We start from the raw sequence: 20,702 nt of genomic DNA on the forward strand, positions 1-20,702 counted from the left end.
TACATGTAACGGATGTATGAGGAGTCGTTATGGCCGAGGGCTGGCAATGAAGGAGGCCATTTAAAGGCAGAGGATTAGCAATCCAGTCCTCCACCGCCAATTGAGGCATAAAGGGAGTAGGGAGAAGCCAGTGATAGGCGTAGTGCGCTTGTGCACACAGATAATAGACCTCGAAATCGGGGAGGTCAAAACCCCCCTTATCAGATGGCTGTATCAACATGGACCATTTAAGCCGCGGACCCTTGCCTCCCCAGAAAAGGCGGCAGAGCTCCGACTTCAGAGTTTTGAAGAAATAAGCACCCGGATGAAAGGGGATATTGAGAAAGAGGTAAAGAAAGCGTGGGAGCACCACCATCTTGATAAGGGATGCTCTTCCTGCCAGGGAAATAGGAAGAGAGATCCAGCGGTCTACCAGTGCAGTGAGTTTGGTCACGGCAACGCCGTAGTTAGCGCGCATCATCTCGTCTTTGTCGCGTGAAACCTGGATACCTAGGTATCGAAGTTCAGTCCTACACCACTCTAGGGGGTAATCCAGGGGAAAGTCAGACACCGCGTCCGTGAGTGGAAAAAACTGGGATTTCGCCCAGTTGAGCTGCACCCCAGACATTCTGCCAAACACAACAAATTCCCTGAGTAGGGGATTTAGGTTGTGAACTGGGTCCTTGACAAACAGAGTCATATCGTCTGCATACAATGATACATCAATCTGGCGTTGGAGGCAGCGAATTGCACCTTCACCATGAAGCTGACGAAGCCGGCATGCAAGGGGTTCAATGGCAATCGCGAACAACAGGGGGGGACAGTGGGTATCCCTGTCGGGTACCCCTGGATATGGTGAGTGGTGTGGAAAGGTGACCGTTGATCAGGACCCTCGCAGTGGGCTGGGTATATAGTAATTGAACCCAGGAAATGAATAGGTTGGGGAACCCCATGCGGGTCAGAACGGTGAACAAGTAGGGCCATTCGACAGAGTCAAACGCCTTAGTAGCGTCTAGAAAGACCGCTGCGACAGGGAGGTCAGGGTGGACCGTATGAGTAGGGAGAACAGGGTGCGCAGGTTGTGGGAGGTGGAGCGACTGGGGACGAAACCAGACTGGTCAGGCAAAACTATCCGAGTCATGAGGAGAGACAATCTGGTGGCTAGGACTTTGGCCAATATTTTAACATCGCAGTTCCAAGAGCGATAGGGGACGATATGAGTCACAGGTTTTAGGATTTTTGCCGGGTTTCAATAAGGAGGTGATAACGACTTCGCGCATAGAGCAGGGGAGGATGCCATCAGTGAGGGACTCCTCGAACACCTCGCGGAGGACCCGGGCCATAATCTCTACATAAGTCTTATAGAATTCTGCAGGGAGTCCGTCCAGTCCGGGCGACTTCCCATTTTGGAGCGACATAATAGCGTCCCTGACTCCATCTAGCTCAAAAGGGGCAGCGCGAAACGTCCTATCAACGTCACTAAGCCAGCACAAGGCTATGTTACTTAGGAAATCATCATATTGGACATCTGGAGTAGTGACTGTGGTGTAAAGTGTGCGATAATGGGAAACAAAAGTTTCGAGTAGATCATCGGAGTTCCCAACAGTGTGACCCTGGTTAGTGACCACCTCAATGATAGTATTGTCGGCGCGCGGTACCCCTGTCAATATAGCTAACGCCCTGCCAGGCCTATCCCCCTCGCAGTATTTCCTCGCCTGCCAATGTTTACCCCTAAACTTGGCCTCCCTGTTTGCTTCCTCTTCATATTGTGTAAGTTTATCCCTGAATTCAGCGTGTGCAGCAGTGTCATCGCCCTCTATCATCCGGGCCTCCAATATCTTCAATTCGCTCTCTAGCTTCCGGATCGTGCGTTGTATGTCGCGCAATACCCCAAAGCTTTTAGACATGCAGTGGCCCCTAATAGTTACCTTGAACGCCTCCCAAATAGTCTCAACAGAGTCAACAGAATCCTTGTTCCTCGGGAAAAATGCAGTAATCTCATCGCCCAGTTCAGTGCGGAATACCTCGTCTAGCAAGGCCGCTGGTTGTAGCCGCCAACGCGGCCTAGGGTTGTCCCAGCCAGGTATTAGTAGGGTCAGTAGGACCGGGCTATGGTCCGAATACGATCTCGGGAGGTGAGTTACATTCGTTACTCCTGTAAACATCTCTCTAGTCAGAAAAAAATAGTCAAGACGTGCCCATGTACCAGTCTGTGATGTGAAGTGGGTGCCCTCCATACGGCCAGGGTCCAGCTGTCCCCAGGCGTCCAACAGATTGCCTTCCGAGAGCACGCCCTCCAACACTTCTCTGGATCTGGGTTTGTAATGTGTCGCTCTGTCTGCTCTATCCAACCGGGGCACTAACGCTATGTTAAAGTCTCCTCCCCAAATTATGTGGCGGGATCCTATGTCCAGAATTTTACCCCAGAGTGTGGTGAAAAAAAGAGGCATATCTAAGTTAGGTGCATAGCAATTTACCAGGGTGATAGTGTCGCGGCCTAGCCGCCCCCAGAGCAATACATAGCGGCCGTCCGCATCCGCGAGCTCACCGCACACCTGAAAGGGTACTGTACGTTTGATCCGGATAACTACTCCTCTCGCATACGAGGAATAAGAGGAGAATGCCCGGGTATTGGCCCATTTACAGCCAAAAGAAGGGCGCACCTGCGAAGCTATGTGTGTTTCCTGCAACATAGCAATTTGCACCTGATGGCGATCTAAATATGCTATAACATTTCGGCATTCTTTAGCATTGTTAAGCCCCCGAATGTTCCAAGACAAGCACTTCAATTGCGCATCAGATCCCGATCCAGCCATAACCCTGAAACAATCGGATAAGGAAGTCCTGCCACAGCAAATTCCTGAGTTTCAGCAACGCATAGGTGATGCCACATAACACAATGACCATCCAGCCAAACGCTGTCCTTAACAAAACAACCCCCCCTCAATGGACCCCACACCCCCTCCCACTACTGCATCCCAATCATGCCAGCAGCCAATCAGCCCTTCGCCCACTCGCCTCCCACTTCCCCAGAACTCCCATAACTTGTGTCCAAAAGCGGGGCACTCCCGTAGGGGGAACATCAGCAAAGGCGCGCAGCCACCACCCCTCCCGATAGCCTCTCGCTCGGTGCCGCCCTCGGTAGATGCAGGGTAGGGGAAGCGGTCCCTACAGATGTCGCACCACTAGAGGAGGCAGGCAGTCCCCATCCCCCAAGGGGAGCGGCAATGTCATCTGAGGCTGCAGTTGTGAGACACGCATAGTGAGGCGGCCCCAGGATAAAGTCGTCCATGTAAGGTGTTGCATATCAATCGTTATTGTCCATCAGGGGCAATTCCTCTTCGGGGTCCGCATGGCCATCTCGTCTGCCCCTCTGCACCTTGCGATGCATTTTCAAATATTCCTCAACTTTACCCTGGTCCGTGAAAAATCGCTGCTTGCCCTGGTGCGTCACTCTCAACTTCGCTGGGTATAACAAGGCATAGTCCAACTGAGCCTCTCTCAATTTCTTTTTAACAGCCAGGAACTTTCGTCTTTCCTCCTGCACATGGGGAGTGAAGTCCGGATAGAGAGAGAAGGTGACACCATTGTAGTGCAGGGCCCGTTTGGCTCGGGCAGCTCTCAGGGCGACATCCCGGTCGCGATAATTCAGTAGACGAGCGATGATTGGCCTGGGCGGCAATCCGGGTTGTGGGACGGGAGCCAAGGACCTATGTGCTCTCTCTACAATGAACTGAGGTGAGAAGGCATCTTCCCCTATGGAAGCCCGGAGGAGTGTCTCAACATAGATTTCCATCTTGCCAGTGTCTGTGGACTCCGGAATACCCGTGACGCGGATGTTATTGCGTCTGCTACGGGCCTCCAAATCCTCATTCTTGGCTGCAATAACCCTAAGGAGATTGTCCATACGAGCGAGTTGAGAGGTGTGGGTAGCAGTGAGGTCATCATTGTCTGAGATACGTTGCTCCGTTGCGGTAATTCTCTCCTCATGCTGGTCGACTTTGTGCACCAGGGCGTCCAACCTGGAGGACATCCTGTCCACCTTATCCACCACAGTAGCAAAGCCTTGGCGCATTTCCTGAAACAAACGGTGCATATCCAATTCAGCCGAGGGGGAGGGTGCGGCAGCATGATCCGCGCCATTAGGCCCAGGCTCCGCCGCACCAGTTTTCGGTCCCTTCTTGGAGCTTTCGAAGCTGAGTTTCGCCTGTCGGTGCTCTGGGCGCACCATCGTGCCCCTGCGCCTCTCGTGGGCCACTTTCGCAGGACCTGGCGAGGCAGTGGTGGCCCACCGTCTGAGCAGAAGAGGTAGCAGAACTCACTCCGACCAGGCCACACACAATGCGTAGCAGTCTAAGGGTGCCCGGTTCCACGAGTCCCAGTCACTAGTCGTGCGCGTGGCAGGTCAGCAGTCTAAGGGCTGCAGGTGGGGTCACAGGGAGCAGAGACAGGGATTAGACTGACTAGGGCAACGCTGGCGGGCAATCAGCTCCGCGGTGGACGCGAGTCTCCGTTGAGTCGCAGCAGGAATAGGGCAGTACAACTCCCAGGGAGAGCCGACGTTCCCGCCCTGGGTGTGTAGGCGAGTACCAGTGTGGTCCGCTTCTAATGCACTGTAGCGGCGGCAGAACCTCAATAGCGCGATCTTGTACTCACTGCGCAGTGCTATTGTCCATACAGGTGGTGATATCGCTGCCGAGGTAGAGCTCCCCGCCCCCGGCTCGTTCCGTGCCTGAAAGTGAGGAATGGACGTCCTCACGGTATAGTACCAGTGCAGCGTCGTTCCCAGCCGGGCTCTATGACGTCGCGGCGTGCAGGAGAACAGGTACATACAGTTCTATGGCGGGGCTCGTCACTGTCCGAGGCAGGGTCTGTGGCCGGACCGCCGTAATGGTCGCGGCAGGTCTCAGGAGCAGGGCCGCCGCCCAGGGCCTTCCGCCTCGTGGTCCGCACCGGCCTCGCGTGAGCACCAGTGGCAGAGTCCCTCACCTCTGCGGTCCCAGGGTTAGCACCGGCGAATCTTGCAACGCCGATATCTCGCCGAAGGAATCTGTCAGCGGTCTATAAATTGGACCGAGTGTAGTTGAGGCTGCACCACGTCGATTCCGCTGGGTTTGGGTAAGCCAACTCTCCAGGTGGCGAGGATCAATGTAGGATTAGTGCTGCAGGGAACGGGAGCCGTTCAGTTAAGCAGCCATTCCGTTTGCGCACCAAGCCACGCCCCCCCAGGAGAATCGCAATTCTTGAAATGGAAATTGGAGAAAGAGAGGAAAAATTACAGGGCTGATTTATAGCTTGGTGGACAGGGTACTCCCTCACAAACAAGAAGTATCCTGTCCAAAAAAGCATTGGTTCTCCGGCTCTAGCTGGAGTATGGTGAACAGTCAGTTTTCTGCAGTGAGTGACCCTGCTGGCTTTATCACCCTAATACTTACTTCTATGGCCTAATGGAATAGGTGGTGTTGAAGAAAGGGCATCAGACCGCCCAGCCAACCTATTTAGAGGGGGACGGTTTGATCTCGTTTTTTTCCCTGTCTGTCCGCTCCAGGTAACATGGCATCAGAAACAGAAAAAAGACTGCACACACTGGTAGAAAACTTTCAGATTTGGGGGGCATTTTTTTTCCAGAAACTAACTGCCACGTTTGATACGCAGATGCATAAAAGACGGTGGCCCCACACCAAACTTTCAGTGCTTTCACAGGCACTGCTGAAGCAGCAGCTCTTGAGAAGGCAGAGAGATCATTGCATGGCCAGCAATGGCCGGTGGCAGTCCGCCAGGGTGGCAGAGAAGATGATCTTCTCCACCACGACAGAGAGCAGGCCACCAGGGTCTAAATCAGACCCAAATTATTTAATCTTCTAGATCTAGAACAAAATAAATAACCAGCTGAATAGGGGCAACACACCCAATAGGATGACACTTTCATATGTCATTAAATCTGCTTTCTACCACTTGTCACCCTCTCCAGTTACTTCTTTTCTGCAATGCCTCCTGTAGTATGAAATAAGATTTTAAAAAAAATTGAGTACACAATAAATCATTTTGCTTACCTGGCTGATATTTGAATCATTAATATGTCCTTGAGTGCTCATCAACTTTATCAGTTTGTCTTTTATATTTGGAGGTAAAGGCTTAATGTCTCTGTCGTATCTCGAAATGTTCTTTGTCATGCAAACAAGACATCTGCAATAAAATGATATAGCAATTAATAAAATACATATATCAAGTAGCATTACTCACGAGAAACCTGAAAACAGTAGTTTATTTTACAGTTCTCACAAATACTGTGCAACTAGTGTGATTGAGTATAGGGTTCAACTACAACAACGTCAGGGAATCCCTATTTGGCCCCGAAACCACAAAAAAAAACATAACGGTCTCAGAGTAGAGGGTTAGTTGGAATAAAAACCCACAATCCTACGTAAAACATCTCCACCTGCCATAAATGCTTTTAGTCGACTTATCAGCAATTTAAAACCCCTTGTAAAAAATAAATGAAAATTTTATTTACCTACAGGTACAGTTTTCTCAGCATTGGTATCACATACATCACGTTTGGATCATTCCCCATTTTTTTCCAACATATTTTATTGGTCTTTTCAGATAGTGGCAGTATAGTCAGTTACATATACATTCATTGATTGATCAGATCAGCAGAATTTTGTTTTTTATATTTCGCTTACTTTGTGGAATACATGTCTTATACAGTCTGTAAGGTACAATGGAAGTAGCGTCTGCCCATATTGTGGGTGGCCGGCATTGACCAGGCGATTATAAAATTATGCAAAAAGAAGAAGGAAAAAAATGTGTATTAAAACATTAACAACTAGTAAACCCCCCTCCCTCCTGCTGGCGATTGCATGGATGGTCGCATGGCCTTTGGTGGACCGTTTGGTGTATTTGGTCTAAATGTTTTTAATAATGTATTGAAGTATGGATTTCTATGTGGCTGGAAACGTGGAGCAGAGGTTTTAGTGTTTGAATAATCCGAACTCCCAGCTTGCCTATTTCTTTACTTGTTGAAAGGCTGTGAGGGATCAGATGGCTATGGTTTGGCTAGTGGTGGGATCATGAGTATGGTGATCTAGGACTGGTGCTATCTAATGAGGTTATCTTTAAGTATTGAATGTGTTTGAAGCATAATGCTTCTAGAAGTAAATCCCAGCTCAAAGCTATAGGCTTTTTCCAGAGACCTCTATGTTCTTCCCTACGAACGGAGCTGCTCTCTGCCAGTCCCAGTGCTCAATTTCCTCTTTCCATGACATTATCCTGGGGAGGGGTAGCTGATTTCCACCTCCAGGGAAAGCATTGTTTACAAAGGATTGGAGCCAAGTCTGCAATTCTAATCTGGATTTCCTGTCCCTTCTTTCATTGATGGAGTCCCAATATGCAAGTTTACTCTGTGACAATTTGTGCCTCCAACACCTCCCTGAGGGTTGGTATGACTAGGTTCCATAAATTTTGCAAACCGGTGCAAGTCCAAATCATGTGAATTAGATCTCCATTCTACGCAAGACATATGGGGCAAGCCGCCATAGTGTTTGGGAATATGGAGTGTAATTTGAGCGGTGTCGGTGAAGCTCGCTGTATTATCATGTATTGTATATATTTAAAACGTGTACTGCAGGATACTCATTTAGGATATTCCAGTAATGTCTTCCATTCCTTATCTGAGAGTGCCCTGTTTATGTATTTTTCCCAGCTGTGACGCACCTGGACTAATGGTGATGGTAGTTGAGTATGAACGCCTTGGTGCCACAATCGGATCAAGTGTCTTCCTGTTCCCATCAAGTATAGTAAATATACTAGTTCATATGGCCTTGAGGCGCCCAGTGTTATTTGATATAACTTACCAGATTGACATGCACCAGGAAAAGCGTTCCTGAGGTTCCTTGCTCATGTATGAAATCTGTGTGTGTTAGTAGCGTCCATCACTAAACAGAGCTGCTATTTAAGACACCCCCGTCTGTGTCCAAGTATTGAGTCTACATTTTTTAAGAGTACAAGTAGCGGTAGGTATGCCAACAAGTGGTATATTAGGAGCATATGAAGGAGTGTGTGCAGTGTATTTCATTGCGTGTTTCCAGTGAGTGCAATATTAAATAGCGGTGATGCCGCTGGTTTGATTGTAGCACCTGGACATAGCAATTTGTGTAGTGTACCCTGGTCAATCATCTGGGGCGTATTAGTTCTCTCTTACAGATTCTGACCCCGCCACCCAGTATGAAAGCCATTGTAACTGTCCTGACAGGCAACAGGCATGGAAGTCAGGTTCCCCCGCCCCCCAGCATCCGAAGGAAGCTGTAATTTAGCAGGGCCGGCTCTAGGCATGTGCAAGCTGTGCACCTGCACAGGGCCACCAAACCCCAGGGGCCACCACGCCAATATATATCCTTAATATATTAATCCTCTGAGGATGGATACATATTTGCGTGGCGGCCCCTGGCAGGGATTTGGCGGCCTCCGGCTCTGTTCCACTTCTAAACACCCTGACCCCCTCCCCTCTTTACTGGCCTGCGCGCTCCGCCCCGCCCGCACCCCCTCTTCCGGGCCCCCTACCTACGCTCCTTGCCCAGGGCCACCATGAGCCTAGAGCCGGCCCTGAATTTAGTCATACTGAGGAGACGGCAGCCTGTGCCCCATATTAAGTCAATCAATAGTGTGTTTAATGCTTTAAAAATTGATCTTGGGATTACCACAGGTAGATTTGTAAAGAAATAAAGGAGCCGCGGAAGCATCAGCATTTTTGAGATTGCTAGTCGACGGGCAATTGAGAGGGGAAGGGACGTCCAAAAAGCAACCTGCATACGCAAGGAACCTAGTGCTTTTTGTATATTTCCTTCTATTAGGTCTTGTGGATGCCTATATTTTTGTATTCCCAGGAAACAGAAATTATTGGGGAAACTGTTATACCTTGCTCACCAAAGGGGACTGTTTGCATGTTCAGTTCCTTACTAAAGGGGAATGCATACGATTTACCATAATTAAAGGCCAGTCCCGCAATAAGTTCACACTGAGCAAAGGTTTGTGCGACAGTGTGTAAATTCTCACGAAGGTCTTTGGAGTAAAGTATGATGTCATCTGCATATAATGACAGTGCATGTAGTGTAGGATTACTAGAGATACCCCAATTTGTAAAGTCGGCGTGGAGTCGACGTGCAAGCGGCTAGAGTGCAAGTACTAACAGCATTGCCGTGAGAAGGCAACTCTGCCTTGTGCCCCTTTCTTTCTGATACACTGGTTATATATACAACTCAGTGCGTAGTCAGGCTGTTGGGGAATGATATGGTAATTTGACCCATTGTACAAATTCGGGAGGAATCCCGAATCTCTGTAATGTGGTTAGCATGTATTCCCAATCCAGCGTATCATAGGCATGGCAGCTATCCAGTGAAAAGCACCCCGCTCCAACGAGTGCCTCTGGGCATGCCATTACATTACACAGTCTCCTTGAGTATTTTGTATTCGTGTTTAATAGAGAAAGTGGTCTATATGAGAGGAGGTTAGTGTGATCCCTGCCTGGTTTAGGCAGTGAAGTTATTAGGGCTTACACTGTGGTAGGAGGTAATGATCCTGCTGTTAGTGATTCTGGACGTGTCTTTAACCTGGGAGCCAGTTGTTGGGAATAGGTGGCATAGAATGACGATTCTCAGATTAACATGACCAGAGAATCAGAATTTAAATAAAGACGAGGAGGCTAACATTATGCATAATCTTTTATTTGCCACTCCTGAGCAGCCCCTTAAAGACCTTCAACCATAACACTCCAGAACTGAAATCATCAAGTCAATAAATGTCTCCTGCATACAACACTCAGCCTCTTTTAAATGCAAATCTGCGAAGAAAACTTCCCATCTTTTCCCGCTTCAGGATCCACGGAAATCTCACTTCCCTATGACTGTTACTCTTTTAAAAAAAAAAAAACCTTATTAAGCATAAAAAACTCAACATAAAAAGAAAACATAAAACCATGAAAATAGAAACCTTTTCATCACATATTTACTTTATTATCCTCAAAACTTCTTATATCAACTTAATATATATATATATTTTTTATGCACTACATGCTAATACTACCTCCAAAAAAAGGGTGCTGAGGGAGGTTTAACGTTAGCTTCCGCGTCTTTAATGAAATCCTGATTCTCTAGTGTTGTTAATCAAAGAATCGTCATTTCATTACAAGACTGGAGGCTACCATTATGCATGTTGAAAGCCCTTTAACATCACGTCGGACATATGCTCAACTAGTCTAAAATAATGTTTTGCAAATGTATACCCATTTGACAAATCCGTTGCTTTCAAAATATTCTTCAGACTTCTACCTTACAAACAACACTTGCTAGCCATCGCTCCCCTTATGGAATGAGCTTTGAATTTTTCCATATCCACACCCGTTTGTTCCATCACACATCTCACCCACCTAGAGATTGTTGCTGTACTTTCCGCTCTCTATGGTTTAACAAACAAAATCAGCTATTGATGTTCACCATCCCTCCTAATCTCTAAAACTCTGCACTCATACTCTCTCAAACAATCTACCACACACAACTTCTTGCACTCCTCATACCTTGGATAAAATACTGAAGACGACATAGTCTTAGTTCTCTTTTGTATCTCAAAAACACACCATCTGGAATGAAGTATCTATTATTAATCTCTAAATACTTCACATCAGACACCCTTCTACTGGAAATCAAACACAACAAAGACCCTAGCTTAAAAGAAATTCTCCTATTGCTCACCCCACATAACGTCATAACAAGCCGTAGGAGGTCTCTTTGACCTCATACGTTAATACTCTACAGACCAAGACATTGCTACCAACAGATCTACCTCCTACTAATGCATGACCTGCCGAAATCGCTGACCTATAACAATTAATGGTACGATAACTCAACCCCCTATTAAACTGTTCCACCAGGAAATTTACAAATTTCACAACAGGGGCCTCCACTGGATCCAAACCCTGTTCCATGCACCAACGCACCCAAATCCTCCATACTCCTTTGTACCTTTTCATTGTTCGTGGAGCCAGGAATTCTTCGAGTAACTCTACAGCCTCTTGCGAAAGTCCATCGAAAGTACTGGATCACCTGATACCTTCCAAACAAGAAGGTCCAACATGCCACTCTGAATCAAAGGATGAACCTCTCCTAGCTCGTTTACCAACATACTTTCTTCTGCTCTCATTAAAAAAGGAACCTCACAAGCAAATTCCAACACCGCAGGACACCAAGCCTGTGAAATGCATCTATTGCCACAGCCTCTAGATCTGGCAACCAACTGTAATACCTCTCCAACTGGCAATTCAACCTCTTTGCAAACAGGTCCACATCCGATGGACCCCAAACCATCTGTATCCTTCTGACATACTCTGTCCCCAGCATCCATCGCTGTAATCCTCCATATGGCTGGAATTCCAATCTGCTACCACATTCAGTACTCCCAGAAGATACTCTGCTCTCAGAGATATTTTGTTCTTTAAACAAAACATCCACAATTCCTTCACCACATCCAATAGACTCTTAGATCTGCAACCCCCCAAACGGTTTATGTATGCTACTGCTGAAATGTTTTCCATGTTCATAAGCACTGCCTGATTTTGTAACCTGTCCTTGAAGCTCCTCAAAGCTTTCAACCCTGCTGTCAGTTCCATACAGTTTATATGCTGATCCTTCTCTTTCCTTGACCAAGCACCACGTGTCTCCTGAAGTCCCAGACGAGCTCCCCATCCTAAAAGACTGGCATCCGTCTCCATGATAACATCCAGTAGGTAATCAAAAATTGCTCTTCCATTCCAAACCTCCAAATTGTGTAACCACCACTCTAATTCCTCTTTCGCTTCCACGTTCAGCTCTATCTGGTCCCCATACCATAAACTGGCTCTCAATGCATCTGCTTTCACCTCTACAAGGCTAGATAATGCAGAGACCCCGGGAAAACTATTTGAATTGAAGATGAAAATAATCCTAGAATCCTTGCCAAATCTGTCAATGTCAAAGACATCTTCCGTAGCACTCTCATCCCCTCTTTATCATTTTCACCTTCTTCTCTGGTAACCTTAACACCTCTCCAACCGTATCTATAGTGAACCCAAGGAAATCCAAGCTCTGTGCTGGTATTAAAATCGACTTTGCTTGGTTTATTGCGAAACCCAATCTCTCCAACATATCTATTACAACCCTGAGTTGACTCCTCAATTCCTCTGCGTCCTCCGACATCATTAAAATATCGCATGAGCTGTTTGCAAGACCTGTATGGGCTTTTGGCATGCCCATGAATTGCCATATGTTCGTTGTTGTGCCATTTACAAATACGGGGTTTTATTGGTGCATTGGGTCTGATTCTAAAGCCTTTGCGTGCTTGGGTCTCACCCAGCAAATTTCACTCATTGTTCGCTTGCGGTGGCAGTCACAATACGTCCGTGGTTCCTCCTGGTTATCCTGATCTGCCTCTTTATTTTGTAAGGCTATCAACACCGTTTTAGGCTTTTGGGCTGTTTTATGGAGCAATGCACTGTTCGCGAGCTACAAAGTGGCAATTTCTGCCCGATAGCTGGTAAGCTTTGCCAATAGCTCTAACTCAAAAAATGCGAGACCTATTGCATTTCTAATGCTTGTTTATCCATGTGCTTAGTTTTCCTAGCCCTTTTTATTGGTCTTTTCTACCTCCTTTTGTTTTCTTCCTCAGAGAAAGACCAAAGTCTTCCTCTGATCTATTCTCTTTCCTTTTCCTGTCCATTATAATTTTAACCACCTCTCTTATTGAGCTTTTCATCTCACACTGGATCAGTCTCCTTAACCTCACTAACTCTACCCTCAACTACCTACTGACTAACACTAGCTTACTTTGTTGCCATTGCTCATTCAAAAAAAGAATCACAATCTGAAACACCTCCTAAATAAGCCTACATTACAAAACTAACCCTTCTCCTAACCGTTCCCTCTGTTCCCTGACAGGCGATAAGCTGGTTTTTATTGTTAATACCCTCTCGCGTTCACAATATCGTATTTTCTTTAATTTCAATCCTTTTCTGCCCAATTTAAGATGGCTGCTGCTCTTGTGCGAGAGTTCGGCGCACAATCCTCTTCAACTGAGATGCCGTGACCTCACTGATCGTCACGCCATCCCTCGAGCAACTTTATCGCTCTTCCAACTGTCGGTGACTTCCCCAAGACACCGCGTGACCCTCACAAGGGAAAAATGTAGACGCTCGAGCTTCCTACAGCTGCACGCCGCCAGCACGCAACTGCCTAATTCACCGGAAAACTGACGCAGTAAGCCCACAAACAGTTTCCAAGCTAATTACGCCTCCTCAATGAGTTTTTCGAAATAACGCGCCACAGTTTTCAATGTAACATACTTATTAAGATTTCTCGCATAAGCGCTAGCATGCTAAAATGTTTTCTTGTTAATTAATAAACAACCACACATACCGCCTCTAAAAATCAGAAGCTTGTCTAATAAACTAACATTCAATCATCCTACAATTCTATGATATATATATATATATCCTACATTTAAACCAACCATTAATATAAAACCATAAATACACGTGAACTTATCCGATCAGGAACAGCATTTAAAAGAGGCTGAGTGTTCTATGCAGCAGACATTTATTGACTTGTTAATTCCAGTTCTGGATTGTTATGGTTGAAGTTCTTTAAAGGGGCTGCTCAGGAGTGGCAAATAAAAGATTATGCATAATGGTAGCCTCCGCTCTTGTAATTGAATTCCATCGGTATATCATCTATGCCATGGGACTTGTCTTTAAGGAGATCTTTAATTGCTGCCAGTATTTCAGTAGAACTTATCGGTGCAGCTAGGGTCTCCTATGGCTTCAGCAGTTATTTGAGGTGAGCAGACCGAGTTCAAAAAGCTTTTGATTGCCTGCAAGTCTGTACTCCATGGGGCTGTGTACAATATTTTATAATAGTCTGGAAGGCCTCGTTTATTTAGACCTGGGTGGTTATTCGGGGTCGTAGCGGCGTAATTATCTCTAATATAGGTGTAGGTGGGGGGGCGTTCCAAATTAGCCGTGCCTGGTCTATGTGCTTCCGTATGGACTTTTTGTGTACATGCTCGATAATATATCACCCACAATTGCTCTACAAGTTCTGAGTATTTTATGTGGGAGTCTTCGAGATCCTTTGTATTAACTATACTTTGGGCTGCTGCATGTTCGAATTTGCCCAGGGTTTCCCAACCTCTATTAGCTCCCTATCAATCATATGGCAAGCACCCACCACAGCGCTATTTGCAGTATATTCACTTTAAACGCCTCCCATTCTATCCCCACCAAAGAGGCAGTTTCTTCATTGTCTTTAAAATAATTTTCAATGGTAGAAGCCATAGGGGCACGGAAAACTCCATCTTCAAGTAGGTGAGGGTCTAGCCTATAAGTGGAACTGGTGTGGGGATGCATTCCCAGGAAATGAAATTTGTGATTTGATATTGTTTCACCAACATATGCAGTGTGAGTGATTTGTGTTAGGGTTGTTGGGCCTTAGAGTATATGGTCTATACGAGTATGTAAGTCGAGGGTTGGTGAGTAATAGGAGTATTCCCTCATGCCTTCATTGTGGCTGCGCCATATGGCCCTCAATTACCCTCCTTGTGCCAGATCTGTATTGATTTAGCCTGTCGTATTGAAGCTGCTCCTGGGAGTGGGACCGGTCTAGCGTGATATCTAAGACTGCATTGAAATCTCCCCCCAATATCCAGGGAAATTTAGTTCAGTCCGCAAGTACCGTTCCCCCATGAGTAAAAAGATCATCTTGGTCTTTGCTCGTGGCGTAAAGGCTCCCCAGTACCAATGGGCTGCTGTCTAAAGTACCACAGACTAGGGCGTACCGGCCATTTTTAGAAATACATTTCTCAAGCACAATGAAGGGGATCCCTGCCCTGATCCATATCACGGCCCCCATTAAAATGCGGAGTATGTTGTAGTAAATAGCTGTCCCTCCATTTCATTTGCAGTTTAGTGGCTTCAGCAGTAGATAAGTGGGTCTATTGCAGTAACACTATTTGGGCTTTACATCTGGCTAGGTGTGCATGTACTCGATGTCGATTGTGTATTGAATCCATTCCCCATGTATTCCAAATAGTGTATTTATACTTTTGAGTTGTCACCATTTGTTTTATTTTTTTTACTCCTCATTCGCCTCCGACCCCAAACAACTAGAAGGTTAGGATGAAGCCACTGTTACTCAGTTTGAGATGTAGGCTCTCTTGGGGGTAAACCTGGATCCGTTGCCCGCCTACCAGTAGCTGACAAAACCTCCTTCATATTGCTGACCTCTCATTGTCGTGGAGGGGGTGGTCATGCTCTCTTCTGATTATTCGCAGCCGATGACTGTTGCTACAGCTCACCAAAAGTCGATCCTGGGCACCAAGAAAATTAGGCAAAGCTTAGCACAGTCTGAGAGCTTCCCATGAGACGTAATCATAGGATCAGAGAGAGTTTTTAGCTGAGCCTATAAACAATAGATAACTAACATTTAGCCGCAAGACCAATTAATCAACCACCCCAAATAGCTTTCTTTTCTACCACTTTTCAATCTGGCCAAGTCTGTGTGGTAGGTTTTCTACAAGGTGGACTACCAGTCTGAATAAGTAGAGGGTATAGCCTCAATCCATCTTTTACATATTTCTCGTCTAGCCAACAGCATAGAGTAAAATAAAAAAACTCCTACTCACGCCTTTAGTTTCGCTTGATATGGCAAAAATTACCAGACTAAGAGAAATGTGTACTGGGAGGTCCACTATATCTGTTAAGGTGTTTCCTACTGTCTCCCAAAATTCTTGGATAGCTGGACAGTCCCAGAACATGTGTATATCAGAGGCTTTCACCACACCACATTTTTTCCAACTAGCAGGGGGACCATTTACATTTTGTGAAAGTCTACCTGGGGAAAAATAGGCCCTATGTATAGTAAAATAGTGGTTTCTCCAGAACCAAGCTGGTTTTACAACTGGAAATAAGGTATTAAAACAAATTTGCCACCAATCTACCCAATCAATGTCTGGTATAGATGATCCCCATAATTCTTCAGCTAGCCTAAAATCTCCACCAATAGCCTCCTCAATGTACCAGTAGAAGAAAGATACTTCTTTCTTCCCTGCCGTCTCTGTACCAGTTGCTCTTCTAGTATGTTTCCTATACCTATGGGTTTATTCAGACTCTGGGACCAACTCTGTAGTTATAAGTATTTAAATGTGGACATACCTTTCTTCATTTTGTCATTTAAAAATTAAAATTTTGAAAAGTCTGCACACTCCCTGTTGTAATCAAAAAACGTTACCGGTGTGTAATCTGTTCAGACAAAGTCTGCGTGCGACCCGGTGGAAAGGCTGCCAGTCGAAAAACTATGGACTGTATCTGGTGGAAAACCACCAGTTTGCCGGGCGCACAGCGTGTGAATGTATTTATGTTTAACATTCTTGACTGAAAAGATTCATAAAAATTCAATCATGCAAATTAAACACAAATCTGAGTTGATCGGTATGTTATATTTACATTGTATTTTCGTGAACCCAGCTTAAATAACATACATAATTTTCAATACATTGCTTGAAACCATCAAGTACTTAACTCTAAAATAATTGAACAACTATATAATGACATTTCTTCAAGAAATGTGAGGTTCACGGTCATGCCCTCATGCCCAATGCATTTCGGGATGAAAATCCCTTCTTGAGGGGCCACTGTAGAAAATAAAGAAACAATAATGATTCCTTGTCGAGGACAGTCTGTTACATGCAACAAATGAACACCATCATGCATGGCCAGGGATAAGAGAAAAGTTTTTTGAAGAGACCTTATATGCATCTTATGCAGACAATGTCGAGAGAAACAGTGCACTAAAAAGGACAGAACCGAACACCGAGTCACCACCATGTCCATTTCAGTCAAGAATGTGAAACACAAATACATTAACACGCGCTGTGCACCCAGCAAACTGGTGGTTTTCCACCAGATACAGTCCAACGTCATTTAAAAATGCCCATGTTAAAAGTGAGCCCTCTGCCACCAAGTCTCTCCACACCAAGAACCTTGCTGTTTTTAAAGGGGCTGCCAATTTATCCTTTAGACAGTCCGGGGTTCCCAGAGAATCCCACAGTGGAGCCAGACTTGAACAGTAGCCTAATCCCGTGCATTGTTTGATTCTTGCCCATATGCGAGCCATACTCAGTAAGACGTTCAGCCTTATCTTAAATAATTTCTGGTCTCCATATTTATAAAGAAAACCCTCTTTTTAGAGCCCCCCCTGATCCAACATAGCTGAAAACATTACTCCCCTCTCTGATGAATATGGAGATTTTAACAACATTCTTGAATGCATCAGCTGAAATGCCCAGGCATAGTACTGTAAATCTGGCAATGTCAGGCCTCCTTTTTCCCTCCTGCGTCTTAATTTCTACCAAGAAATCCTCGCAGTTTTGTCGGCCCACACAAATGAATTAATAGATTGCTGAAGTTTAGTAATTGCACGTGTCTCAAAAAGTAGAGGAATAGTGTTGAAGAGAAAAGTAATTTTGGGGAGGATTACCATCTTGATTAGATTGATTCTCCCCAATATGGTCAAAGGAAGATGGAACCAAGACTTCAAGAGTTTCTGACATTCTTTTGAAACATTCACCTGATTGGTCTCAGAGATCTTGTCTATATTATGGACAATCTTCACTCCCAAATATCTCATCTCGTTCTTGGTTTGGTGTTGACATCCTGGCAAGTTCCAGGCCATTATCTCGGTTTTTCCTGCATTAACCTCATATCCAGAGACTACACCAAAATCCTGTGCAAGACGAATGACATGAGGGTAAGACACCTCCAAATCTGATGAAAGGATTAAAACATCATCAGCATAGAGGGCTACCTTCCTCTCCCATGCTCCACATCTAAAAGACGTAATACTCGTCCCCTCCCTGTGACGTTGAGCAAAAGGCTCTATGTACAGATTAAATAGGCGGGGGAGAGGGGGCAGTCCTGTCTGGTTCCTCTTTTGAGCCTAAAAGGATTGGTCAGATTTCCATTGACCAAAATCCTCGCTGAAGGGTCATTATATATAGGATTAATAACTTGACTAAAGTTTGGCTCAAAGTTTAACTTCTCTAACACTACGGATAAATTCACCCTATCAAATGCCTTGGTGGCATCTAGTGTCAAAGGAAGAGAAAAAATGGGGGCAAAATCAATAGCACCTATAAAATCATGGGTAAGATCAAAAAGATTTCTTCCTCTCAAGAAACCCTTTTGGTCTGCGTGCAATAAGGCACCCGCCACCACACCCAGTCTATCGGCCAAAATTCTAGTAAAAACCTTATAATCTGTATTTAAAAGTGAAATAGGTCTATATGACCCACTGTTGGCTGGATTCTTTCCAGGTTTTAGAACCAGTATTATGGTGGTTTCTCCCCAGGAGGTAGGGGGCGTCATTCCATCAAGCAATATTTTATTAAAAAGGGTTGTCATTATCGGAATTATCACTTTTTCCAAAGATTCATAAAATTCTACAGGGAGGCCATCTGGCCCCGCAGCCTTACCTGATTTACGGGAAGAAATGGCCTTCCTGACCTCCTGTTGAGATATCTCTAGGTCTAAGTTTCCTCTTTGGGAGGCACTCAAAGTAGTTAGGTTGACTTAGCCATTCCTGTACGCAGTTACTATCTGTCTCATTTCCTTGCCTTGCCGAGTCGGATTGACTGAGGAGAGACGTACGTAGACCAGCCAATCGAGTGCAGAGGAGCGCCGAGCGCCGAGTACCGCGGATTGTATGTGCCGTGAAGCAAGTGCCGCACAGAAGAGCGGCGGGGGAGCGGATCCAACCCCAATCCTCACCCCCGTGTTTCTCACCGAGCCAAGCCCGCGCAGATAAATGTAAGCCCCACGGGAGCCCCTGCTCCAAGCCGGGGTGACCCAGCGGGGTGTGGCGCAACGGCTTGGCGGGCGCAGAGGAGGACGTCGAGGAGCAGGAGCTCGAGTGCCCCTGTAGTCGGGGCGGAGGCTGGGGCGGCGAGCCAGAAGGAAGCTGCCGTATTTTGGTGTGGCAGATAGGGCGCAAACGACGCAAATGAGTGGCTAAAACCCAGCCCAACCCATCTATAAATACCAAGACACCCCATTCTAGGGGCAGAAGATGAAAAAGGGAGGCAGTACCTGAGAGATAACACCAAACAGGGAAAAAGAGGAGTAAGGAGTATTCCCTTCAATCTTTGGCAAGGCAGGCTGGCGGATAGCGGCACAACAGAGGTAAGTGAGCAGGAGTGTATGAATAAAAGTTGAAGCATATTAGCAGTATCTTCCATATTTGATTTCATTGGAAAGTAAGAATAAATAGGGGAGTGCGGCAGAGATAAGTCAGGAACTTCCCCAGCATAATATCAGCGAAAGGACATGGGACCAAAGCGCAAGCAAAAACTACGGAAGGAAGCTCAAGAAAATAGCCCGGAGACGAGCGAGATACTGGCAGGATCATGGTCATGGGAAGAGAGCCAGGAAAGACAGGTCTCCCATGAGGACATTATTGAGGGGCGACGTAAGAAAGGGAAATGTAAAAAAGGAACTAAACAGGCCCCGCAAGCTAAAAAGGGGTGTACTTCAATATCCACCAAAAAAAAGATTACTGCATCTTCTAATCCCGTAAAGGACTTTGTAGGCAAACATTACAAAGTCCAAAATGTATCTGCAATAAACTTGGAATCTGAAGAGGAGCCCCGCCCCGAGAACACAAATACAGAAACAGAAGATGTGCTCCATGTGGAGAAAAGCAAGAGGGGAGTACCAGAAAAAGAATTGGAAGATGAGATAGAGGACCCCTTGCCAATAAATCTTTCCCTCCAGAGCCAAAACTCAAAAATGGTGGCACCGCGGCTCTCTTCGTCCCCAAAACTTTTTTCCCTGCAAACGTCAGGGAATGAAGGGCAATTGAGAAGGGAAAGCCTTGAGCCTAGTTTTATTTGGGGGGCACCTTCTAACCAAGCGTTACAAAGTCACGAGGGGAAAAACAATTCAAAACAGCAGGACTTAGGGAGGACTGGAAGCCAAGTAATCCTAGAGAGAAATAGCCCACAGGACTCGGAATTGTCAGCAGCACCTACTTCGTCAATTATGGACCTACTATTAATGTTACAGAAAACCCTTCAGGGAATCCTAGAAGTATCACTGCTGAACAATGGTGTATTAAATGCCCAAAAGTTATTCTTAAAAAAGATAGAAGACGAGCTGACCGGAATCAAAGGACAAATGCCTCTCATGTTAAGACCAGTAGGGTCTCCACAAAGCATTGATCAAAGTATAGGAAGTGAACTGGAAGTGCCATTAGATAATGTGTATATAACCAGGCGCCCAATGCTGGTAAAAAGGAGGTGTGAACATGTACAGGTCCGCACTAAAGGCAGAGCAGGCAAAAAGCAGGTTCCACATGTAGTGACAAAGGAAAATAGGAAGAAAAAGGAAGATGGGGGTACACTAAATGTCTCGGCCCGGTCCTTTGTACCTATCGGACCCCCGGTAACGGAGGCCATAAGAAATGCGCAAAATACACAAAAGAAGATTCAGAGTAGTAAGGACCCAAAAGAGAAAGCACTAAAAACCAAACCCATAAAGCAGAGAATAATTCCATCGCTGAAAAGCCAAATGCAGAACCCCCTGAGGCATTGCAACCTGGAGGCAACACCACAGCCACACGAGTTAGAAGTAGGGCCCCCAGGGAGGGAAG

The 20,702-nt window shown here is 45.9% G+C and overlaps 1 protein-coding gene across 8 annotated transcripts in view; it reads right to left on the reverse strand.

The window, feature by feature from the left end:
• Positions 1-20,702, reverse strand: part of AMN1 (antagonist of mitotic exit network 1 homolog) — an 851,867-nt gene that overhangs the window by 607,294 nt on the left and 223,871 nt on the right. For all 8 annotated transcript variants that reach the window (XM_078673783.1, XM_078673782.1, XM_078673780.1 and 5 more), the window contains one exon: positions 6,033-6,165. In XM_078673783.1, the coding sequence (XP_078529909.1) occupies positions 6,033-6,152 (120 nt within the window). In that variant the 5' untranslated portion in view covers positions 6,153-6,165. The remainder of the gene's footprint in view (positions 1-6,032; positions 6,166-20,702) is intronic.

This window comes from Lissotriton helveticus, chromosome 1_1 (genome assembly GCF_964261635.1).
Source record: "Lissotriton helveticus chromosome 1_1, aLisHel1.1, whole genome shotgun sequence".
Lineage (NCBI taxonomy): Eukaryota > Metazoa > Chordata > Amphibia > Caudata > Salamandridae > Lissotriton > Lissotriton helveticus.